The 27,650-nt window shown below is 39.1% G+C and overlaps 1 protein-coding gene across 5 annotated transcripts in view; it reads right to left on the bottom strand.

The window, feature by feature from the left end:
- Positions 1-27,650, bottom strand: part of LOC111867949 (double-stranded RNA-binding protein Staufen homolog 2) — a 97,018-nt gene that overhangs the window by 66,501 nt on the left and 2,867 nt on the right. For 4 of the 5 annotated variants that reach the window (XM_023858193.2, XM_023858195.2, XM_023858197.2 and 1 more), the window contains exons 3-4: positions 23,801-23,907; positions 817-951 (exon numbers count right to left, since the gene is read on the bottom strand). In XM_023858193.2, coding sequence (XP_023713961.1) covers positions 817-951; positions 23,801-23,907 — 242 coding nt within the window. The remainder of the gene's footprint in view (positions 1-816; positions 952-23,800; positions 23,908-27,650) is intronic. The other variant, XM_023858198.2, reaches the window with a different exon arrangement.

Below are 27,650 nucleotides of genomic sequence, written 5' to 3'. Positions count from 1 at the left end.
GGCACTCATTTCTGAACACATGTTGACTGGGACATTTTTACTCATTTAAGTGAGCACTCTGCCCCCCTTAGAGCCTGTAACCATTTTAACACCCTGTATACTAAAATATTCTGACACAATACTACCCATTTCAAAAACAGAGAAAACTGTAGGTGAGCTAGTCATACAAGATAAGCTGGATGCCAACATATATACATCACACAGGTTGGGAGGGTTAACATGTTTCAACAAGGACAAACTAAGAAACGACTAACACTAACAATTTGAAAGTCAGAAAGAAGTGAAAAGAACTCTGGTCATAAGATACTAATAAGCTTTTTGTATGCTCAGAATTACTGGGTTTTTGGACTTTTTCCTAGGTAATAGACGACACGATGTTTTGGAAACTGGATCTGTTTCCGTCTTCAGGTGAGAAAGGAAGACACTTACTCAGTTGGGCCCCTTAGAAAGAGCTAATCTCAGTGATGTCATGTCCTCTACTACCTAGAATTCTGGGCGATGGAAAAAGTCCAAAAACCCAGTAATTGTGTCATCCACCATCATCAGAACCCTTTAGAATCTTTTTGTATGCTGTTTCCTTTTAATTTTCCACTCAAAACTTGAAAGATAATTTTTAACAACTACGCAACAGGAAAAAAAAAATCAAAATATTGACTTGATTATGGTTTGGAAATTACTTTACATTTTAAAAAATAAAGCATAAAACAAAATACATATGAAGATCCTCACATAAGGCAACATAAGTGCATTAAACAACACAGTGAACCAGTAAGCGATAAATATGTACATGCAATAAAAGGAGCAAAAATGCAATACCTTCAACACATCCATTTGCGGCAAATAAGTAATCCAAGTCATCTATTGTAAATACATTCCAACTGTGTGCCTGACCCACACACAGGATTATTACAAGTGCCAGCAATAACGGCTTTGCATGCAACTGGCACGTTCCTGGCAGAAAGAGCAAAATAAAAAGCACAATGTAATATAGGATACTACAGTAGTAGTATTTAGATTCTAAATGGGTGGCAAAAATGAAAAGCATGGCAAATCCACCTTACTGCTAATTCCTGATTTTTAGTATCAATGAACATAAACAAAAGAAGTGTTTCTCCACTGATCGATTAACCGCATATAAACAGAAAATGCAAACAAATCCTCAACCCTTTAAAGCACAATGGTTACAGGTACCACCTGCTTTACCATTAAAAACTCTGCACTTTGCCCACAGAGTACATTTATGGGTTTCATGATTCTCAGATTAAATAAGGACTAATTTTCCTAACAGCTCCAAATGAAAGGCCTTTGTAATGGAGATGCAATGTTTTCTGTGACAGGAACTGAAATTGTAATTATAACTTAAATGAATGTCAGACTTTAAAGTGTTAATCCTGTTTCATACTGTCTAGGATCAAGAAACAATTCATGTTTCTCACACAGTCATCTGTGTCTGCATGTCAGTCTACAAATTCTTATACTACCTTACACATAAAATCCCTTCACCCATTTTGCCATCCTTGGTCTGGCTGGTAGGCAACCACAACTGTATTGCACAAAGGTGACTACATAAATCATTATATTGTTCTTTGGCAAGCATTTAATGCATAAAGCAATCACTATGACAATAAACAATATAACAGTGGTCAATGGTAATAAAAAATCACAACCTTCATCATAAATAGGCAAAATCATTATTTCAGTACAGTTTATTTCAACAAGCTCCTTTTGTTTAATCATCTTGAAAGCCCTTTGGCATAACTTTACTGTGCTAAAAATGCATGTTCATGAATGTTCCATTCACTGGTTTTTGAGCTCTTATATGTGGAATGGAGGACATATATGGCAAAGTTAATATAGTTGTGCTACTGGAAAATGTTCATTGCAAGCACACCATTAAAAATGAGGACAAAGAATAGAATCCTTCACTATATATAAATAAATAGGTAGGGGGTATATGTGTGTGCAATGTATGTGCACATGGCGTGTATATTATTTTATGACTAGCGACTCTTGTCAATTTTTATTCCCTTTCAGCAACTAAACAGTTTGTGTCAAATATTACCTCTTTTCCCCTCCGCCCCAACTGCTTTGTTTGATGGTGTGACAAGTGAAGCTATGAGGATGACAGATGGAGATCACTTTACAAATGCCCAGGCCCTGGGATGATGGATACATTTGATATTAGTTATTTTCTAGTATAGTGATTTTGATTTTGCATCTTATATACAGTCGGCCATTTGGCATTAATGAGAATTCAGCGCTTACAAACAGGAAGTTTTTTTTTTTTGTAACTGCAACTGTGAACATTCAGTGTGTGTGTGTGATCATGACTCCACTTTGATTCCAACATAACAGAAGGGATTTAACTTCTACAGAGAGTTTTTTAACTTTGTTGGCCAGTTCCATGGTTCTGCACTTTAGAGCGACCAGGGTGCAGCTTGCTGCTAGATGCATATAAATTTTGCAGATGAATCAGCATGCCTGATGGCTGATAATGTTAGGAGTGAAGAGAAGTAATTAACTTGTGGACCCCTTGATGGTATTATGTTTTGTAGCAAGCAGTGCAGTTTGGGCATGGGAGTTTGTTCATGATTTGTCAGCAGTAGACAGCAGTTATCAACTCTATTAGCCATTTGTTCTCAGCTACAGTCAGTGAGCAGAGTGGTATATTTTAGAGCAACATGTATTTCTGTATGACATCTACGTGTAATATGGATCTGCAAGAAAGTGTTGGCGAAAATGTTGACATAAATTTTGTGATGAAAGAGTTCCCAACAGACAAACAATTCAGTTTGGTGAATACATTTAGAACAGAACTCTCAACTGACAAGAAACAAAAACATAAGTTCTGAGTACTTACTGAGAAGAAGTTACATGACATAGGGGCCAGACTTGAATATAAACAAACAAAAAACAAACTCTGTGGCTTGAGTCCGCAAGTGAACTATACCAACCGAGCAACCACCACTTGTCAGTGAAGTTAGTGCCAACATTAGCAGACAGAGGGTGTCGTGTGGTCAGCACAATGAATTCCCACGGCCGTTAATTTCGGTTTCCTGGACCGGAGCTATTTCCTTGAAATAGCTCCTCAATCATGTTCATGAGGCTGAGTGGACCCCATTCCAGACCCACTACTTCTCAGAAAATCTGGTAGCGCTGGGAATCGAACTCGGACCTCTGACCACTAGACCACAGAGGCGGTCCCAGACTTGAATATACACCTAGAAAATCACTGAAACATCTAGCTCAAGAGACTGGAGTGTCAATGTCTAGTGCAAGAATGGCAACAACGCTTTGCCAGGGTTCATTTCTACAGTTGGTTTTTCCAGTCTGTCATCAAAGGTGAGATCAATCTACAACTGACATTCCTTTCTGAAGAACCATGGTTTCACTTGCAGCGATACATAAATAAACATAATCACTAGTGAAGTTCACAGACTCCACATCTAACCCGTGAAGTCCCACTCCATCCAATGAAAGTTTGTGTGTGGTATGCTCTAAGTGGAATAAGGATTGCTGTACCTGTGTTTTTCCACGAAACAATTAATTGCGGAAGATATCTACACGTAGAGGTATGACATTTTCAAAACCTCCCATGATCTGTGAATTTTAACCATCTCATTCTGATGTTATTGGCCTTCAGCATGCTGAAGGTAAAATTTGTATGCGCCTTGCAGCACCATCAAGCACAGTGCCATGGAACCGTCAACAAAGTAGAAATTCTCACTGTATACTGTATAGAATTAATGTTCTATGGATCAGAAAAGGTTGAGAACCTATGAAATAAAGAAAGTGACAGTTTTCATGGATATTGTATCAGTAATGTCCTTAACAACAAAATCCTGTTTCACTAATCTGTGAATCAGAAAAGGTTAAGAAGCACAGCCTAGATATTTGTTCTCACCTACAATGCCTAAGCCATTTTTAAATAAAATTAACAATTTGTTCCAGACATACCTGAGATGATGTGCCTACTGAACTACATAACAAAATTGCAACTGCATACACACAGAGCATGTCTGACCATGTTACGCTGTGAACTCCAAAACTGCAAATACTTCAAATTTCATTTTTTTAACCTTGTTCTATAGTACACTCATCTTAGGATTTCCTACAAATAACTATGTTAGTCATGCAAAACAGACACTTATTCTGTCAAGCTGGTAAACAGGATTTGGATTGTTAAGGGAACAAGCCTAGAGCCTACATACATTAAAAATAAAGCAATCCAGATTACAGCAGAAGCTGGAAATATGCTTCATTATTCCACATACATGCCTCGCACCTTTGTAAGAGGTTCCCATTTATGGGTTTCAATTTTTCAGAAGTAGGGTAATCTTGAAACACTGGTCTCATATGCAAGACATATAGGTGATTTTCAAGAATGTTCAAGGCTCGCTCTGAGTTTGTCAAACTTCACTTCAATGAACATTCAGCACTTCCAGTCCTAGTTCCTATTCCCATTCCTCCAGTAACAAACCTGTCTGTCTTTATTCACATATAACTGTAAGAATTGTTTCTGCACGGAACTGTAACATCCTGAAATCTATGCTGAAACCTTCAGCCCACCATCTTTTTCATATATCAGAAAGTTCCCTGACTGTAATTGTTGTAAAAGCCTTGGCGAAAGATGTGAGGAGAGGCCAAGGTCACACTTCTCCAAGCGTACTGCATCAGTCTGCAACATGACACCACGCTGTGAACAAGCACTGTTTTTACTCGAGTGCTTTTTCAACTTTGTGTTTTGGTTTGTCTGAGATTGGTGGCAAAACCAAGCAACGGGTATGCACCAAGTTGTTCATGAAGCTTGTTAGTCCACTACGGGAACCTTTGCTTCGTGAAGCTTTTGGAGAACATTCTTTAAGCTGAACAGCGGTTTTTGAATGGCATTCACATTGCAAGGCCAGTCAAGAGTCAGCTGAAGGTGATGAATGTTCAGGGCAACCAAGCACTGGCAAAATGACAGAAAATGTTTTAAAAATTCAACAACTCATCCATGAATACTGTCGCTGAACAATCCAGGAGCTTGCAGACTCCGCTGGGATGTTATAGTTTGCTAACAGATCTTAATAGAATTTGAACATGTGCCGCACTCTCGTGAAGTTTGTCCCCCAACTCTTGACAAATGATCAAAAGCAGCATCGCATAAATGAGTCTTGAGCTAAACAAGAAGGCCAATGAGGATCCAACTTTTATTTTTATCTCTAGGATCATAATGGGTGACGAAAGTTGGATTTACTCCTACAGTTATGATTCAGAAACAAAGAAACAATTTTCACAGTGGAAGAGCCCACAATCACCAAGAGCAGGTCCAGAGTTCAACAAAGAGAATGCTTCTTGTTGTTTTTCTTTTGACGTGAAGGGGGCTTTCACCATGAATCTGTTGCTCCTAACACTACAGTCAACTCTAACTTTTACTGTGACGCTTTGAGAAGCTTTAGAGAAAATGTGCAACGAAAAAACGGGAACTTTGGAGCAAACACAATTGGTTCCTTCATCATGACAACGCACCCGCCCATATGTCCCTGAAAACCACAGAGCTTGTGACCAACAACAACATGGTTATCGTTCCCCATCCTCCCTACTCACCAGACTTAGACCCTTGTGATTTCGCTTTGTTTCCCAAATTGAAAATGAAACCGAAGAAACTACATTTTGAAACAGTGTCTGACATTCAACAGGAATCGCAAGTGGCACTCAACAGCATTAAGGAAAATGACTTCCACGGTGTTTTAATAAGAGTGGGAAAACAATTGGATTTCTGTATACAAGGTGCGGCAATAAAGAAACCGGATTCATGCTCTAACCCTTTATTGAAACAAAATCAGACAATCAAAATGCTATCCCCTTCAATGTAGTTCCCTCCCCGATCCCTACACCGCTCCATGCGAATTTTCCACTATTGGAAGCAGTGCCGCAGGTCATCTTGTGTTATGCTCTTCAAGAGTTGCATCGCTTTTGCTTTCACTGCATCCACGGACTCGAACCTGGTCCCTTTGAGCGCAGACTTGATTTTTAAGAAGAGAAAAAAGCCACACGGTGCTAGGTCCGGAGAATACGGTGGATGTTCCATCACTGGAATGTTGTTTTTGCCAAATACCTCTTCACAGTTAGCGCGCTGTGTGCTGGCTCCTTGTCGTGATGAAGAACCCATGAGGCATTCATGCGTATTGTTGCCAACAAGAATTTTAAAATATTCATCTGTCAATGACTGCAAAGCAGATGGTGTGTTCTCCTCTATAAATCAAATCTCTGTCCAGTGCCAAGGAGTTCTAATGTTCAGATTATGTTCAAGTGTCACTTTAAATGTGGTGGTCAGTGTGAACAATTGCTAGTCATACCGTAGTCCAATGTTCCACAACCTTTTTTCGTACAGCACACACTATTTTGAACTGCGCAAACAATACATATAATACCCAAGTCACAAATGGAATGCAGTGAGAATATATCCAACAAGAAATGTCTTTTAAATGAATGGATATAACATTAAAATTTTAATTTTAATTTCAGGCTTAATTCATTTTCATTATGAAACAGCACGTTCATATGCGATATATAACTTTGACATAAGTGCAAAAATTTTAGCAAGATAGACAACACCTCATGATGGCCATATACAGCTGAAACACTGTAGCGAGGAAGATGGGTGACTAGAAATAAGGTGCATTTAAGATGTGTACAAAAGTAACGTATCTACACACAGAACCTTGCCCTACTAGTGTACAGATATATGAAAACATAACATATGCTGAATAAAACTTCAAAACAAAAGAACATGTCAGAAATGTATAACCCAGTAACATTAAGAATTATATGTGTATCAGTAAGAACAGACAAGTGCAGTTACAGTTACTACAAAAATAGAAAAGGCACAAATCAAACAAATAATAAACATTTAAGATGGCAGTAAACATGTCACAGTTTACTTAAATGAAAGTTCTACATTTGCATAATTAACACTGCATGCCTTCTTTACACTATCACTGCACTGCTCACTAAATATAAAAGCTTTCTTCCACTGAGGTCGATTTTCTCATATGGTCAGTCAGAAGACTACAAAAGATGGCAAAAGTTTTAGTTTTCCTGTGTTAATGTGCCGATAATAAGTATATATTGCTATAGAAAAGCTAATGGTTTTGTGTCTACGGAGGCCCTGGAGCACCTACTCCATTTGCTCAGCCTTTACTCTGGCCTTGTCTAGAAGGGATAATGCTTCTGCAATAAACTGTGCTACTACAGTAACATTTCTATTTCTTTGTGTAAAGGCCATCTACCACATCATGCAGATGATGAACAGTGAGTGCCTCATTTAAATATGCCTTTGGTATTAGGCATGGTCTTCAACATGTGATCTTTATCTGGATGTATTACATTATCATCATGTATGTTACTATGCTGCTGCCATAACAGCAATAGTCTAGTCTTAACATCTGAGAAGTTATGGCACTGTAACAGCATTGCCAAAGCAGTGACTGTATAAATTGAAAAATAAACGTAAGTCATGGCTCTCTGGGAAGACATGCCACAAAAATCCCAACAGCCTCAATGGTTCAAACCAGACACTTTCAGGATGTAATTTAAAACTTTACATCAAGTATACCTGCCTGGTTAGAGAATAACATAACTAATGAGTGTACCCTCGTAACAAAATCCAATAGGCAGATATGGATATGTGTACATCCAAGGCCAATCACTGGCTTGTACATGGAAACATACAGGGTGTTAAAAAAAAGTATTACAAGCTTTAATGAGGTCCCATACTCACTTAAATGAACAAAAAGTTCCAGCCAACTTATGTTCAAAACCAGCGCCTACTAATGTTCATGTGATCCCTACAGCAGATGTCCTATGTGGTTCCCATACATTTCAACACAACTTTCAGCTCCTTATCACACAGAAGTGTGCATTCTGTTGAAAATTCATGTTTCACTTGGATCTCCTGAGAGGCATTCTATATGTGTTGCTGCACTGAATATACCAAAGTCTTTTAGGTATCCCCACAGCCAAAAATCTGTATGATTAAGGTCAGGGGATCATGTGGGCCAGTTGACTGGACCTCTGTGTCCTATCCGCTGTTAACCAGATTTCCAGCTCAGATGTTGTCCGACAATATAGAGAAAATTAAGCCATGCATGAACCACATGTTGTCACTGATGAAGAGGCACATGTTTCAACAGTTCTGGCAAGTCATTCATCAAAAAACAATGGTACACTGCATATGTTAGTCTGTTAGGTAAGAAAACTGATCGTAGAAGTTGATCACCTAAGGTGTCCACCCCACCATTGATGGAAAATAGATGTTGATGCCACAGTGATGTGGGGATTGTCATCCACATTAACACAAGTATTATGAAAGTTCTCAAATACCATCCCTTGTGAATCCCGCCTCATCAGTAAACAGGATGTTAGCTACAAACTATATGTTTACAATGCATTTTGTAAGAAGCCACTGGCAAAACACCACCTTTCACTGATGGTCATGAGGACTGAGGGCTTGTACTTGCTCGATGTGGTATAGGTAAAATGACTGTCATGGAGAATTCTCCAGACAAGAGGAAAACCAATAATTTCAGCAGCTACAATTCTTCGCACACCGGTTCCAGCATCTTTGTATAATCTTCTCAACATGCTAACTTATTGAAAACTCACCAATATCTGAGCAGGCATGATAGCTGGACATCCGTTGACTGGGACTTTTTTGCTCATTTAACCTTTATCCTACGGGCATTTAAATTCCGGTAAAGGCAGCCGTATGGAATAAATTTAAATACTCGCGATTAGAAATCCGTAAAAACTGTAATGACTTACCAAATTTGCTCCTATTTCTGCAATTTCTGTGATAAACGAACGAAATAAACGCTGTTTTTTCCTCGAAAGAATATAGAATCAGATATTGTAATTTACAGATTGTATAAAACATGTTAAAATTTTTGCACTGACTCCAAAGAAGAAATTTCCCAGTTTTTTCCTTCTCTGCAAGAATTAATACGTTCTGGATACCCCTGAATGCAAGCTGGTGGATGACGATACTTGGTAACACCGCAGTTGTTGTGTCTATCAAGTTTATCTGAGTATAAATGACGTACCTCTTTCGGAATGTGGATAGCGGACAGTGAAATAATCTCAGTGTCTTACTTCGCTCTCAGCTACACAATGTGTTTACTGTTTATACAGTTCAACTCTAGCATTCTTTATGCATGCGTTACAGTTTCAAGACACAGCGGAATAGGTCCGTGGCTGTAAGGGTTCATTCGAAGTACTTTGAAAATTTGATCGCAACATGACGTAATTCTATTGGAATAAGGAGTGGGCGAATGAAATAATCTCAGTGTTTATCGAGCTGGGCTGCACACCACGATTACTTTCCTTATACAGTTTCATTACACTGAGTGCTTGGTTCGTAACTGGAAGTGTTCTGTCTAGCTATTTGGAAGCTTTTTCATACCATGGCATCTTCTCATCTGGAAGATTGTGACATAATGCAGCTCATCTATGACTCCGATTCAGATTGTTGTAGTGACAATTCTGAGAGTGACGTTGAAGGTAGCGAATCAGAAAGTGATATCGATGAAGACCAATCATCTTCGTCGGCAACCTGGGGACCACCACACCAGCGTGGCACGAGGAGTGTGAATACTTATTCAGGTGGAGCTGTGGGGTTAAAAACCCATGAAGCTCCACATTTAAATAAGGATTCCACCCCTTTCAGCGTTTTCATGCTGTATTTCGCAGAGATTATCCATCTGCTGGTGGAAGAGACGAACAGATACTACCACCAGCACGCAGACAGACGTCAAGACGGACCTTCTCCGCGGCCTGACGTGACCGAATCCGAGATGTTTCTGTTTCTAGGAATAATCATTCAGATGGGACATGACATTAGAGACAGACTAATGGACTACTGGTCGACTGCTGAACAATTTGCCACGCCTTTCTACTCTAAGACAATGAAACGCGACCGATTTCTTCACATTCTTCGTTTTCTACATTTTGCAGACAACAGCACAGAAATTGACAGGAATGACGACAGTTATGACCGACTATGGAAAATTCGGACCATCTTCGACACTCTCAATGACGCATTTGAAAAATATTATAACCCTTCCGAACATTTGGCCATTGACGAAATAATAGTTAAATTCAAGGGAAGGGTGATTTTTAAGCAGTACATTCCGAAGAAACACAAACGTTTCGGAATCAAAATTTTCAAAATTTGTGACGCCGCTGGGTATACGTATGACATGAAAGTTTACCTAGGAAAAGACAGGACACGTGCCGACCGAGACGTGACAGCGACACATGCTACAGTTAGGGACCTGTGCAGGCGTATTGAGGGCGTAGGTCACAAACTGTACATGGACAATTTCTTTTCTTCGCCCGACTTGTTTGACGAACTGATGACAAAGAAGATAACGTGCTGTGGGACAGTCAGACCTAATCGGAAGGGCTTGCCTGACGATTTTCGACGAAGACAGTTTCGACTTAGGAAAGGGGACATTCGTGTTAGGGTGAGACAGAACATGACAGCTCTAGTTTGGAAGGACAAACGTGACGTTTACATGCTGACAAATATGCACTCTCCTCCAGCAGAAGGCAATTTCTGTGGTGAGCATGGAAATGCCACAAAACCAGCTGTTGTTGCTGACTACAACAAGCACATGGGTTATGTGGACAAGGCGGACAGGATGGCAAACAGTTATGGCATCTGTCGTCGGACCTGGAAATGGACAAATAAACTATTTTTCCATCTCCTGGATCTGACGATTCTGAACAGTTATATCCTGTTGTCATCCTGTGGCGCGAAATTGTCACACAGAGATTTTCGTCTCGCCCTTGTGCGGAACATGCTGGAGCTTGCTGGAAGGGGTCCACCTCGCCCTCAACGGCCCAGGGGTCGACCCCCGGCTGTTAGATCGGAGCCATCTCGAATAGGGGAGGTCACAATACAACATTGGCCGACTTCCTCTACTTCGAAGTTGAGATGTCGTGAGTGTTCTTCGCGTGGGATACGAAGAACCGTCCGGACAAAGTGCGTCAGGTGCGACATCGGACTGTGCATTTCCGGATGTTTCCAAGAATACCACACGAAGGCCACATTCCGGTAGATGAGGCAGGTGGGAAGACAGACGCTTCATGCAGATGGTGGCCACAAATTACGTAAGTACAAAATTATTTTTTACGTTAAACTTTTATTTCAGGTAAAGATAGCACGCGCGGACTGTGCGACCAGGAGTCGAACCCCTGCCGTTTTATCGGAGATATCTCGATTATAGAAGGCCAAACCACATCACTGGCCGACTTCCTCTACTTCGCAATTGAGGTGTCGTGTGTGCTTTTCGCGTGGGAAACGAAAGACCGTCCGCACAATGTTCGCGAAGTGCGAAATCGGACTCTGCATTTCCGGATTTTTTTAGAATTCCACACGAAGGCAACATTCCGGCAGATGACGCAGGTGGGAAGACAGACACTCCATGCAGATGGTGGCCAAAAATTATATAAGTAGGACATTATTTTCTACCTTAAAAATGTATTTTAAATAACGTCCGCACGCGCGGACTGTGCGACCCCATATGGGGCCATTCGTACCGCTGACTTTATTCTTGCGACCCCATATGGGGGCATTAGTAGTTTAAAGGTTAAGTGAGTCCTATACACCTTAAAGCCTTTTGCCCATTTCAATGTCCTGTAAAAAGGTAAAACTGTCCCTCTGCTTAACTAATTAAGCACTATGCCATGGAGGAGTATGGGGGAGTGGATGTAGAGATCCACATTTTCTCAACCTCAGCAGTAGCTGGAGGTGAGTGTTCAGCTCCACGCCTCACCTGTTTACCTCAGGGAAAGAGCCCCCAGCACCCACTGGATAGGAGGCTGGGTGAGCCCCAGAGCCAGTCTGGACGATATGGAGAACAGAAAATTCTTACCCTACCAGGATTTGAACTCGAACCCCTAGGTCATCCAGCCCGCAGGCAGTTGCTATACCAACTGCGCTCCCCTGGCTCACTTTTTAATGTCCTGTATACCCCAAAATTATATAAATTTTAAGTTACCACTGTCTCTGTTTTAAGAACTCATCAGATTTACAAAAGTTAATGTTCACATTCTGATGAAGTCTTTGTCGTACCAGTGAGCCAGATACACAGCAGGACTGACATTTTGTGTGCAGGGAAATAACTGTTCTTTGAGGATGGGAAATTGTATTTATGGACTTGTTTTGTTTATTTCCATATGTATCCATAATGGCAAGGTCAAGACTGCACAGCACTGAAGAAATACTATTTTAGATGTTAACAATGAAAATATATAGCAGATTAAAGCTCTAGTGATAGTGATCATACTTTATACAGGGTGTCCCAGGAGGAATGGACCGAACTTCGGGAGGGTGTTCCTTATGTTAAAGTATGCCGATATAACCCAAAACACCTATGTCCAAAGTTGAACGGTTACGGAGATAATGGCCAGAGAAGTGTCAAACTTTGACCGGTGTTACACACTTGTCGATTACAAAATACATATTAAAACTGGCAGGAATATGTGGATTCTGTAATGTTAATAATGTACGTAACATCAAACTAACTTGTGAGTGACGGAAAGCCATAAAATTGAAGTACGAAATACTCGCTCGCCATGTCATAATTGTCCTTAGGTTTCCAAGCACTATACATGACACATGACTGGCGAGCGATGACGTAATATGGCTGCGCTATAACCCGACCACATAACTGTAAACGTACATTCACAGGAAATCTCTTTTGGAATTTCGTTTCCATTATCTCATGTGGATTATTATGGAACCACGTATGCACATTTCGTAAATTATTTACACCATCCAGGGTAAAAGACGCCTCATCACTGAATAAAATGACGCTTAACAGTTCGGGATGAACTTTTTATCCAGTGGCACAAATCCATATGCTGTGCATGGTCGCCTGGTTCCAGATGTTGTACCATTTGATCATGGTAAGAATAACTCTTCATGATGTAAAGTTTGCCACACCTGAATACGTGATACGCCGATGCGAGAGGCGATTCTACGAGTGATAGACGCGGACTTCACTGAACAATATCAAGAATGTGCTCTCGTGTGTCTATCATTCGTACATCCTGCCTTTCAGAGTGCACAGAAACACTTGCAAGAGAACCAGTATCACGCAATGTCTGGTGAATTCGCGTAAATACACTTCGAGATGGAATCCTTCGATCGGGAAAACGCCTTTGGTATTCTTCAACAGCAGCACGTGCATTGCGACCGCAAAATCCACACACAAAATGCATATCACAATATTCCACGTGTGAAAACACAAGAGGCATTTCAGCAACTCATCACACAACTAATTTACCACCCATTCACGACCCCGCCGCAACGTAATCTGTAGGCTGTGGTAGGTTGCGCATGAGATCACGGCTAGTGTGACATCACCACACTCAAGTACAAACAGATAACAGTCACAGCTGACTGTCCACAGCGCGTGGACCTGCAAGAAGACCACACTTTTCTCGGGCCATTATCTCCGTAACCGTTCAACTTTGGACATAGGTGTTTGGGTTATATCGGCATACTTTAACATAAGGAACACCCTCCCGAAGTTTGGTCCATTCCTCCTGGGACACCCTGTATATGACACTAATGACAGCAAGATCGGCTCAAGTGATGGCAAATAGGACGTACTCTGGTAGACTGTAACTAGCATAAGCTTTCTCATTTGGATGTCAGATAAATCTGATGTATTCCTGCCCAAAATACTGAGAGTGAAGCACCTGATTACTTCTCTCAAGCAAGGGTCAATGAAGTTCCATTCTTTTTGGAGGTGTTCTCAAGGGAAGAGTCTGAGCTCTTGTTTTTGAATTCTGCTTTCTGCACATGCTAAAGGATAAAATCAATTGGCAAAGGAAGGTCCAATAAAACCATTACTGAACTAAATCAGGTCAAAATGCAACCTGCATTACTTGTTCAGTACCAGTGTACAGCAGAATCTCACTTTCAGGTTTCTCAACGGGTTTATTATATTTTTCTTTCACTTTCTGTGGTTCCAGCCAAAGCCCAATAATGCATAATTTTCCTTCAATCAATGTTTCTTCTTTTATGCTTTACATGTCTCTACTAATGATAATGCAGTCCCTGAACAAAATCTGTGCTTTAATTCAGTATCATGTGGAAGACTATGTTTTCTCCCTATTTCAGAGTTAATAAATAAAAGATTTCAATTTGAATGTGAAAAATACATTGATGTTTTTAAATGTTTCACGCTTTCAATGGGCTGATGTTTATACGATGCAGTAAATACTAATATTCATGCCACACTGTGCCACCACACATATATTCCAAAGTCAGGATCCATGAGCTATGATGAGTTCCTTTAAGAACTACTCAGCTATGAATCAAAAGGTGTAATTCCCAATGAACAGGTATTACAGCAAATGTGAGATAGAAGAAACTGGCTGACATATAACATGTTTTCAAATATTTATTATCTTTCACATGTTAGCTTGTAATGACTATAAAATTAATAGTCATATTTTATGTGAGGACAGGTTTCTTTGGGGCTGGCTGGTCTCAGATTTGGAACTGCTTTCCATTCTCATAAATATGGTAATCAGGTGGTGTTTTCATACACTCAGAGACTGAAAAATCTGCATATCATCTTGCTAACCTTGTTACATGTCTTTTGTGTACTTTGGTTAGATCCACAGGTAATTTCAGCATCACATGTGCTTTGTATTCAAAAGACATTTGTTTTGAAACTTAGGCATTTAATTGTGGAAAATGTGTACCTATATTATTAAGCTAATTTTAAAATTAAAAAAATGGTATAAAAAGAAAGATGACTTTATTAGTAACTACTGTGTGATGATGCATATCATACAGCATTTTCTGTTATTTTTAGACTTATGTAACATATAGTCTTTGAAGGCTACAGTCTTCTAGGTAGTAATCCCACTGAGTTCAGAGTGGGCCCAATGTTTTTAGGTAAGTTAATCAAAAATATCAAGTTCTCACTTAATTATGTGCTGTTATAACTGAGAATACCATACTCTTCATAGACGCCACCATATGAAAATCATATTCAACATACATGTGTTGATATTTTAATGGACTGAAGCAAATACCTGTAACTGACAATGGAGTGACAATTTCTGTTTGAATTCTATACAACCCCATTTAAGCTTTTTTTTTTTCAGATTAAGGTACAAGAATTTTGTCTGCAATAGTAAACCTTAAATAGGGCTTTCACTCCATCTGTTAATGAAATTCAAGGGTATGATATCTTTTAAAGCATATAATCACAAAAAGCCAAAAATGCTCAGACTATTACCTGACAACAGAAATGGTTATGTAACTTCAACCTCTACACTGGAAAAACAGAAAATGAGGACACAGTTCTACTGAAAACTACATAAGCTTGGCATTTAGTAACTCACAATCAAGATATAATGTCCACAATGACAAGTACTATAAATAACAACATACTGGGTATGGACATCAACAGGCACAATAAAGGCAACCAAATCAAAATGTCCAAAAATCCAAAAAAGAACAAAAATAGGGAAAATGAGAAATGGGGGATTTTGCTTTCATTCAGGGATAAGTAAAAAAACTTCCACCACCTTGGGGGGGATGAACATTTGGTCTTAGTGCTCAGTACTTTCCACTGAGGGAGCAAAACTGAGGTGACAGAAGTGCCCTCTAAATATCCAAATAAACTTCCTATAATTAAACCAGATGTACTGATAGACTAAAGATTAAACATACTGACTGCAGTGACCACTACACTTTCTCATACCAGTTTAAGAGGATGAAGAAGTGGTACAGGAATATATCCTTCTGGCTCCTGGAGCTAAGTATAATGAATTCATACTAGCTGTATGCCTTGCTCAGAAATGGTATGGTAAGAGGCCTGCAACTCACAAGAAGTTTATACAAAATTTTGTTGTATCCTTGGAGCATGAAGGAATGACAACTAATAAGAAAATGCAAAAGTCTAGACATAGCAGGCTATCCAGTGGCCTGCCTGATGAAAGGCTAAATTGTGAAACAAATTTTTCTGACAGAGAGGAAAAGGGTTTGTCATTTATGTCATATGTAAAGTGAAGAAATTGCAGAAAAGACAAGAAACATAGTTAAAAGCATTCTTACACTCAAAAAAATAGGTTTAAATTGTACCACAGTCAAAAACTTCTGAATAAGCTGTAAACAGTTCACAGTGCCATTAGTGATATATGTGATGAAACATTTTTTTTTCTTTTTCCTATATATAATAGTATATTCTGATCAGAAACAGGTAGAACTCATTTCTCTTACCTTACGTGGTGTAATCGAAAAATTCCCAAAATATCTCTACCAATCAGCAGTGCATCACTCACATTGGGTGTTTTTTTTGGTGGCCTTGCAAATTTGCCATTAGCTATACAAGCCATTCTGTTCCAAGCAAATCAGATGTTCTGTTTAGTTTTTATAAGCAGTTTTGTATCGAGCGCATTGTCGTCTTATTGCACTGAGTATGGAATCAGTATAGGTGGAAAGAATGTGTGTTAAATTCTATTTCAAAGTAGTGAAAACAGTTGCAGAAACCCACAACATGTTGCATGAAGCTTCCGGTGATGACGCCATGAGTCAGACGACCTAGGAATGAAGAGAGCAGTTTTCACCTGCTCGCAGCAGTTCTTCGCTTGTGGATTTTCTTCTTTTTTTCCCCATCTACCCTGAAGATGGAGGCAATACATTCCTCCAAAATGTCAGTTAACACAATACCTACATGGCGCCACATCCCAGAAGACTGCTCTCTTCATAGTCAAGGCCGTGAAAACCTCAAATCTGAATGGTTCACACAATTTTACTGGAATATTTAAAAATGCATCAGGTCTCTGATGATCAGAAACTGCAATGAATTTCCATCTGTGAGAAGCTCCTCAAAATGTCATTACTGGTGACAAGACATGGGTTTACAGTTATGACAATGAAACCAAACAACCCTGACACTGGAAGAATCCTGCTTCGCCTTGCCCCAAGAAAGCACAACAGGTGTGTCTGCAAGTGAAAGCAACGCTGCTTGTGTCTTGCAATCATCAAGGCAGTGTCCATTATGAATTCACTCATGAGGTATACGATATAACTCCGTCCTAAGCGCAAACTATATTTATAGGTCTTTCGTTTTGTTCTCCTTTATACACTACTACACTCCTGAGGGTCAGACACTCAGGATTTTTATCTGGAGGTTCCAAGATGTCTGTGGGATGCAACGTGAAGAACATGTCCTGAACTGTGGATAGCAGGAAGCTTGACCCTCCATCACAATAATGCGTCTGCACATACATCCCTGTCAATTAGACAGTTCTTGACAAAATAGTCAATTCCCACCCTTTCACAATGCCCCCATTCACCTGCTCTCCCACTTCCTGACTTTTTTCTATTCCCTAAACTCAAAACTACCCTCAAAGAACAAAGATTTCAGACAATGGAAGATCTACTCACTAATGTGACAAATGATTTGAAGGCAATACCACAAACACCCTTGAAACAATGCTTCCAAAAGTGGAAAAGGCAGTGGGAGACATGTGTGGCTGTGCAAGGGAACCATGTTGAAGGGGATATTATTAAATAAACTCTAAGAAGAAAAAGATTTTAAAGATAAATTTCAGAAACATTCTGAAAACACCTCATACCTTCTAGGTTTTGTCCTTCTGAATAGTTTGGTGCATATTTCAGGACAATTATATATATAGTAGCTTGTAGAGAGCCATTACCAGGTTACAACACAGAATACAACTTACTGATGTAACAATTATTGCACACGCAACAGAGGAACATGTCACATCTGTGGTGATGTCACACAATAGGAGGGCTGTGGGAAGTGCTGTTCTCTGCACAGTCCATGACAGATACCTGACGCAACAACAGAAAAACTGTTGGGAGAGATGATTTATATGCTATCCATGCTGAGGTGTTATAAACACGTCAAGTCTAAAGTTTCATTAGTTGGGAGACAGTCACTGGTCAGTAAGGCCATGACCATGGAAGATGAAGAAGCTACAGCATTGGAAGCTGTTACCATACAATGACTGGGGAAGACACAGCAGACTGAAAAGACTTAGTGCATGCTGTAGTGAACTGCAGAGTTTGTGAATTAGTAATGGCACTATAGTTACTTGTAGCTACGTTGTGTAAGTGTCCAATATACCCAATTCCCAATCCAAACCCCATCTACTGTCACTCATACATGTGACAATATATATAACAAAATATTTTCCTTGCAGACAAAAGAAAATTATTTTGAGAAGAGCTAATCTGAAAATACAAATGGTATTTCTTCAGGTATTGACCAGATTCTTTTCCTTCTAGCATGAAAACAATTATAGTCTTTCACACAGAGAGAAAATGTATTATTACATGTACACCCACTGCTAGGCAACAAGTAGTAAACAAGTTACCACGAAGACAAACTCTTCTTAACAGCCAGTTGCTAGGTTACTCAACAACAGAGGAGGCTGTGGTTTCTGTGTTGTCCATTCCATGCAGCAGTGAAAACAGTGGGGTTATGTAGCCCGTTATCAGGCAATATTTCTGTAAACATGATACGTGCACACAACAGTAGAGCAAGCTGGCGCAAGATGATGTCACAGAGCTATAGTAGGTGGCTGTCACATGACATGCATTTCCTGCATGACCGTCAGCTTGCGTGTGTGCGGTGACATCACACAGGAACAGTGGGTAGGTGTCATGTGATATGTTTACTGTTGGTCAATGTCAGTCGCTTGGTTATATAAGTGAGCAGAGTTCCTAAGCTGGCAGTTACAAGAGAAAGAGTAGCGGCGGGAGCACACGAGTGAGCAAACTGGAACTAGTAAGTGACAGAGTTCTGAGTTCTTGGTAGGTTACGGCCATGGGAAGTTCACATTTGAAGATGAGTTAACTTGTAAACTGAAGGCTTTATGTGTGCTATAGTGCAGTGGGATTGAGAGTGCATAATTTAGTGAGATTGTTATAGTTCCTGCATTTTAATTGTGGTACCAGGAGAGGACCAGTGTGTGCATGTAAATCAGCAATAGTGCTGTATTTAAGTGTAATTAAGAGAGAGAGTGTAACCGAAGTGCTAATAAATCCAATCATCCAAATTAGAACCAGTCATTTTCGTTGTGCGTACCAACCTACACGTGATGGGTATATATTACAATCACTACACAATTTTTAGTAAACAAACACTTAACCCCAGGAGTGGATAATTCCATTAAACACAACAAACAAAATGTGTAAACTGTAGGTGTGAAGCCCTTGACCCCCCAAAAAAAGCAGATGGAAGGGGGTAGCTGGCCATTACCCAGTTCAAAAGCATTGTTTAGCTTATTACTCTTCTCACTTAACACACTGACAAGACTATTTCTGCTATCATACGTTTATTTTGATATCTCTCATTCTAACAAGTCTAGGGAAATAATTTAAGGAACATCCAATTCTTGAATGTATAGACATAATGAAGATAATAAACATGCTTCATAACTGCTTTGAATTTGAGTGCAATCAGTTACAAATAAATGTGAATTTTTATGAAACTTACACAAAATGTATTGTCACTTTCCAGCTACTACAAATTTCATTCTATTAATGTGTTGTGCAGACCTTTTAGTGGAGGAAATGCAGAAGATCTCAAGAGTCTTTATACCTAATCTCACTTCTCTATAACAGCAGGTTAGGAGAAATGTCAGAACATTTTGAGATAGAAATGCTGACAGAGTAAACGAAACAACTGCAGCCATGCAGCCACACACATTTTTATGACACTTCAAGAAAGAATCAAGATATGAAACTATCCATACATATCAAAGGCCAAATATGAGTTCCCTCAAAAGTGAAAGGGTTCAAACACTTTTCCCGAAATTAGGCCAACCATGAGTGAGTGCCTACAAAATCCTAGTAAGTGATATAGGTTAAAACCCTGTTCTTGAAATTATTATATGTTAAAATGACAGCTACAGTCTATTTTCAAGATGCTATTCCAGAAATATCATATACACTGAAGAGCATGTTCTTCTCAGTTGTAACAGTGTGTAGCTCAGACTAAGTCTGACATACTGGAGGAACATATTGCTTACACCTTGTGTAACGAAGTGTAGGCTAAGCAAGAAACCAACAATAAGCAAGTGTTAATGTTCTGCTTACTGACTGCTGACTGGTTTCTAGGTTGGCTTACTCTTAAACCCTGAAGATGTAGGTGATATGTTCCTTTGAAACATTGGGCTTTTTCTGAATCCAGAATACCACTCTTTATAGTAACCACTGTGAGAACCTTAACCTCTAAGAGACGGGCCATTTAAATTCCGGTAATGGCAGCGGGACGGAGTTAATTTAAATGCCCGCCATTGTAGAGTAATAAAAATTGTAATCATGTTACTGAAAATGCTGTGATTTCTACAATTTTTGTGATAAACAAACGAAATAAACGCTACTTTAATCTAGAAAGAATACAGAATCAGATAATGTAATATACAGATTTTAGAATCTGTAAAAATTGTTACACTGATTCCAAAAAAAATCTGTCCATAAATATGCAGTCAGTTTCTGCAGTATAAATGCCTGCTGCTGACATCATTCATACTGGTACTGGCTTATCTGGCCAAAGGGGAGGAAATGCTTATGCTTTTATAGCACTCGGAACCTTTCTGTATACAGGAGTGAGGTCACGTCCCTCAGAAACTCTGTATACACGTATCTGCCACACAAGAAGTACTGTTAAGCTTCTTAGAATGGCCCCCACATGGCCTCTTGCTTCTACGTACTCTCAGTCTTACGTACGGCATTCTAAATCGGTGAAATTTATCAGCTGCCTATTAACTTCGGCTTCTTCCATGCGAAATGGGGCCATGGGGGATAGTTGAAATTGCGATGTTTTATAAGCGTTATGATTAGAGAAGGCAAATTGGCAACACTGGCTGACTTCCAGCTAATACGAGACTGATGTTGCATGTGTGTGCTTCGCGTGGAAAACAGAGTTACATACGGACAAAGGGCATGAATTGCAACGTTAGACTATGCATTCAGTTATATGCAACATTCAGTTAGATGATGCAGGAGGGAAGACAGTCTACTTATAAAGCGAGTGTCCAAAAATAATGTAATTAGAACAAGAATTTCTATCTTAAAATTAGATTTTAAAACACTGTGCACAAGTGTGGACTGTGAGTCACAATACGGTGTCTTTCAGCCACTCGGCTCTACTTTAAAGGTACCCATACGGTGTCCTTCAGCTTATAAAGGTTAAACTGAACACAGTAATCTTTATGCACACTGCTGAGTTTCCAACATTAGCCACAGGTGCCTAAAAATATGGGACTGGTATTCAACAGCAATTGAAATATGGTATTTAATTAATACATAAGAAACAGTCACAAATACAGTTACCATTTCATTATTTACTCATATTTCCATATTTGTCAGTATTTCAGCCAAAAGCATGAGTTTTTGAACATTACTCAGAAAGTGCAGCTGGTAGCAGATATAAATCTGTTACAGGAGATGACCAATGTGTTTTGGTTTGAAATACAACAACCAAGCATTCATAATGCACATCTTCCCCCACTGCAAGTAAAGTGCAGGAGCATTTTTCATACTCACACTGTCTAAATGGAAGCCAGATATTCTATACTGTACATCAAGCAGACATCATTCAACATTCTTGGACAAATAATATAATATTTGGTATCGAGAAATCAAATAAATATAGTTCATTCTGATTATAAGCAACTAGCAGAAGTATCCATTCTCTGCTCAGCATATGGTTATTTTCCTTGTCAATATCACAATATATAATACCTAAAACTTTAAAGAAGGAATAACACTCAAATTATGTTATCAATTTTTAATTGTCTGGTCATATAATTCCTTAGTAAAATGAAAACATTTTGAAGAGTTCTGTCTTCTGGAGCATAATGCTGTGTAGTCTTATGAAAGTCAACTGATGTTTCGGAGGAACATGTCACCTCTCTCTTCAGGGTTCAAAAATACACCATGCAAGAAACCAGCATGAAGCAGGCAGCAAGCACAGCTTGGAAATGTATTTTATCACGATATTTATGCATAGAGAGCCGCCTCTGTGGTCTAGTGGTCAGAGTTCCTGGCTACAGATCCAGAGGTACCAGGTTCGATTCCATGTACTACCAAATTTTCTGAGAAGTAGTGGGTCTGGAACAGGGTACGTTCAGCCTCGTGAGGATAACTGAGGAGCTACTTGAAAGTGAAAGTAGCAAAATTATCGGCCATGCGGATTCACTGCGCTGACCACGCAACACCCTCTATCCACTAAAGTTGGCAATAACTTTGCTGACAAGCGGCGGTCACTAGGTCGGTATAGTTTGCTTGCGGACTAAAAAAAATGAAGCATACAGACCAGAAGAAATTAAAGTATACATGTAATTCAATTAAATGTCTTTTCACCACAATATTTAAGCATAAATGTCAGGGCAAATTAAGAGTTTACACATCTAATTAAAATAATTTGGGAACAACTAACTCTAGAAACTATAAAGCAATAATTACATGTTGCCACAGTAGCCTTGGCTGTCATACATGCTGGCAATAGAACACAGTAAACTTTATAGTATCTATGTACATTAAAAAAAAAACAACAGCATAGTATGAGGAAACTAGCATTTTTACACACATCATACATAGTACAGAATAAATTATGCTATTATATAGTGTGTTGAACTTTGCGCTGGTATAAAATGTACGAATACAAGCATATGTTATTAAACACAAAACAGAACTGTGGACTTTTGTTTCCCTAACATGTCCTCCACGTCCAACAAAACCAAGACTTCAGGAACTGTTAAGGGAAACTGTACTTTTGAATTCTGTCGGGCAGTGAACATTTCAGATACCAATGAGAAAGTTTTGCTGACCTGGATGAGCTAGCATCCAAGAAATTTTCCAGTCTTGTTTAGCCCTCAATTTACTGTCATCACTCTATGCCTGTAATCAATCTTGCCTCATTTTGATTACTCCTAGAAAATATATCTAGTAAATAATCATGTACATAAAGGTCAATATCATTATATCTGTGATCTTTGTTTCTGTTCATAGAGGTCCCACACTTTGGAGAAAACGTTGCAGTCTTACAACAGCCTGCTCACAGACAATGCGGTTACTCTGACAGATGGCATTAATTGCCAGGCATCCAGGGATGTTTATGTATTGTTTAAACAAATAACAACAGGATAAAAAAATAAAATGAGTGGAAAATGAATATGGGAGAAAGAGGAGATGAAGGTGAATAAAGGATAAAGGAAACGAAAAAAGGGTGATAGAGAACATAAGATAAAAGTGATTCTTTTCGAGATAATAAACCCATGCATGTATGGAAGAGTCATGGCCATATGATGGAATATCCTGAGATTCTTAATGACCATGCATTACAGCAGCCCCACTTCTCAGTTAGTGTTTAAAACTTAATGTTATAATTAAAGTGCATTTGTGTTACACTTTGGATTCTCTCAGCAGCGAATATGAAGACTTCTATCTCCTGGGATTGAACACTATGTGACAAAGTTAAGTGAACCAATGCCTGTCCCCTGCCTGCTGCATGCTTCAAGCTGGTTTCTTGCTTGCTTTACACCATAATGAAGAACAGCCTACATTGCAATTACAATGCAATTCATTGCTGAGCTGCAACCACCCAGATTATGCAAAAGATGACCACTGCCACACTCATTACCATAAAACCCTTACCAACTGGGCTGAAATTGATTGTAACTACTCAGTTTACATAAACCTCAAATACAAAACTTCTACTGCAACAAAATCATATAACCTTACCAGGGCTGCTCGCCTGGGGCTGGATACCCATTAAAATGGGTTGTCGCTGCTGCGTCTGTTGTGGCAGACTCTGCTGTTGCTGAATTCTCATAGGGACTTGGCCCAACCTAAGGACATTACAAATTACAAAACAACATCTATCAGCAAACCATTAAATATCTTCTGTAATGGCTCTACAACCCAAGACGGGTCTTAGATAGCTCAACAATTTCAACCTTTAAATATACCCTAACTATGTATATTGGTCTTTCTGAAAGCTGAAAGTTACCTTGATTGTCAAGAAATGGACTGCATTCAAGATACTAGGAGGCTCATTTCATGTTTTCAAAGGCAGACCACAATACTATCCTCATTCCACATCATTACATACCCTTTCTAAGCTCTGATTGGACATTAATCTCTCATATATTCCTAGATCTCCCAACTGATCCCCTCCTTAACACTTCTGAACCAAACTTTCTGTAAATATTTCTCATTTCCTTCATGTGCACTATACATCCTGCCCATCACAGCCTTTTCGATTTCACATTATGAAGCCAAGAGTACAAAGTATGAAGATCCTCATTACATAATTTTCTTCATCTGCCATGAACTTCCTTAGGTTCAAGTATTATGATGAACACTTCATTCACTAACGGCCTGGGTCTACTTCCTTGGGTTCAAGTATTATGCTGAACATTTCATTCACTAACAGCCCCAGTCCACTTCCTTAGGATGAGTGACCAAGTTTCACACCTATATAACACATCTGGGTGAATACAGTTTTGTACCATTTTGTTTTGTTATCTAGACAGAACGCGAGCAGACAAAATAGCAGTGCAGTAAATGGTAGGAAGCATATTCCATATCTAATCTACTGTTAACTTCATCACAAATATAACTCTTCTCCAAGTATAAATAGAATGATCAAACCAAGGAGCATTTGGTGAGTAGGGCATGTAGCATGAATGGGGAAGAAGCGGAATGCATATAGGATACTGGTGGGAAAGCCAGAAGGAAAGAGACCACTGGGAAAACCAAGGCATGTGCGGGTGGACAATATTAAAATGGATCTTAGAGAGACAAGATGGGACAGTATGAATTGGATTGATATGGCTTAGGATAGGGACCAGTGGAAGCCTCTTGTGAACATGGTAATGAACCTTTGGGTTCCATAAAATGCTGGGAAATTCTTGAGTAGCTGCAGAATTGGCAGCTCCTCAAGTAGGGCTCAACTCCATGAGTAAGTAAATAAATAACTCTGATTTGCTACTGTTGCTTCCAAATATTTGAACTTCACCACATACTCAAATGATTCATTAATTTTTCTAATATTATGACTTTGTCCTACATTCTGGTGATTAAACATGAAGTCAGTACTTCTTGCCCCCCCCTCAAACCAATCTTCGTACTAAACCCACTTACAACAAAGTCACATCATGTCTGAATCACTTAAATTGATAATGAAAAATGTTCACCTTTCAGCCACTAGACATATTACTTTTACAACTGATTACAATACAATTATTTCAAAATTGAAGCACCTTGGCCCAACAGGAAATTAAGTTCATGATGAAATTTGAGACATGATAATTAATCTGTTAAAAAACTGCTGGATTTGAGGTTCTTAAAGTGATGATGCTGTGTAGTTCGGTAGAAGTTCACCAATGTTTCTGGGAAAAATCTGCCTCCATCCTCATGACTGAAGAGTAGCGAAGCAAGAAAAATAGTTCTGCTTGACATCTGCTTCTTGCTGACTTCTTGCGTGGTTTATTCTTCACCTCCAAACACAGAGGAGATACATTCCTTCAAAATTTCAGCAGATTTCTACTGAACCATGTACCATTACAGCCTAGATCATACTCCTTCATTTAAAGAATTTTACCATCCCATCTTCTACTCAGAACATTAAATAGTAATAAGAGTATTTGTGTACATCCAACATGAACTGAGCCATCTCTACAGCATGATATGTGTGCCAGCATCACATGGCATTCATTAGGGCAGACAGTTTTAGAAAACAGGCATGCTAGATATGGGGTTACCAATAGGTGTGACTGCTGTGTGGGAAGCTATGAGTGGAAGTCCAGGTACACCCTTGTAATGATTATTGCCTAAGTTACATATATCTCTCAAGTCAATGAATTGTACATAAACAACTGATGCTGCTTCCATACTACCTGTAACGGATACATGCACTCAGGAAGGAAACCATTAACAGCATATAACATTCTGTGTTTGTGGGCAAAACACTTCTAAGATACAGCCATTTAAGTTAACAACTGGTTTGAGACATGATTTTGAGCCCCTATTTTTTGTAAAGATCACAATTTCTTCAAATCCATACTCTGATATGTCTCAACACTATGCTATGCTGCAAATCTTCAATGATGGACTACTGAGCAGTATTGTCTTCCTATGTGGTGGTGCCCCACCTAACAGGGTAAATGGACCTCATATTTGGCAACAACTGGTGTGGTTACTGTGACCTCCAATTCCATAGCTGTTACATTCAACAAGCTTTCCATGAAAGTACATAATAAAAGCAGAGCTCATGACTATCCACGTCATTCAACATGCTATCTCAGAGAAGACATCTCGGCCACATTTACCACACTGACACCAGGTATGCTTCCAAACACTTGACACTTGTATCTTACCATGATATCTGCCAGCTTTGGTAATATGGACTTGTGGAGGACTAAACAGGACTCCTTACCTGTGCTAATATTCTACATTTTACCACTGAATATGCCACTGCCTGTCTGTAACATAAGTTTAATTTTGAAACAATAATTGAGACATCTGTACACAAAAACTATAATTTTGCTGTTGTTCTGTATTGGTGTGAAACATGACATCTTGCCTTAAAAGAACAACACATTGAAGGTATCTGAGAACAGACTGTTGAGGAGAATGCTTGGACCTAAGAGAGAGGAAATAAAAAGAGGCTGGAGAAAGGTGCATGAGTAACTGCATAATTTGTACTCCTCACTAAACAGGGAGGAGTCAAAAACTTGCTTCATGAATTGTCCTCAGAGACCACCACCTCTACAGTATCTATTCTTAGATCCATGAATACTGAGAATACTCTGTTATTTTATCCACAGGGAACCTTCAAGCAGAAAGTCAATTAAAGTAACACACACACACTGGAAGATTTACAGCTTTGTAGCAGTGTTATTCTAGAAATATGAGAGCATGAACATGTCACAAAATTTAGAGACATGCATAAATTATAAGCTGTACATATATATTTATAATTGTATTGTACTATATCAGTGTTTCCCAACCTTTTTGATGCCGCGGACCCCCTGTACCGAATGTTAATTCACCGCGGCCCCCATAAAACCCAAAATGGAAATTTTTTAATTTTACGAGTACATATCATAAAAATGAAGCAGTAACTTAAAATTTTACAACACTAAATGTGTCATTTATGACAATAAAATACTGTTATAAATGGAGATATTCGGAAGATTACGAACATATCAATTAGGCGTAATATTATGAATTTAACACTCACCTAATGTGATGACTGGTGCTGTTTTTCAGACGTCAACTTTCGAATGTCAGGATCAAAACTGGATAATTTCAGACGTAGATCTGGCTCCACGTTAAGTCCGTTCCTATATCTGTTTTTCATGTGTACAAGATGAGAAAATGTTGTCTCGCAAAGATATGTAGTGGGAAATGGCAACAGATGTCTTACAGCCCTTTTGGAAATTTCAGGGTAAACAGACCTAGCTTGGAACCAAAACTCCAGTAACGGTAACGAAGGAAACAGCAATTTGAACGTCGAATCACAGGACAGCTCGATAAGTTGCTCTTCCTCGGCAGAAGGAAGTTCAAATTCAGAGTCTACAAAGGG

This window comes from Cryptotermes secundus, unplaced genomic scaffold (genome assembly GCF_002891405.2).
Source record: "Cryptotermes secundus unplaced genomic scaffold, Csec_1.0 scaffold267, whole genome shotgun sequence".
In the NCBI taxonomy this organism is placed as follows: domain Eukaryota; kingdom Metazoa; phylum Arthropoda; class Insecta; order Blattodea; family Kalotermitidae; genus Cryptotermes; species Cryptotermes secundus.
This window is presented reverse-complemented; position numbering and strand designations above follow the sequence as displayed.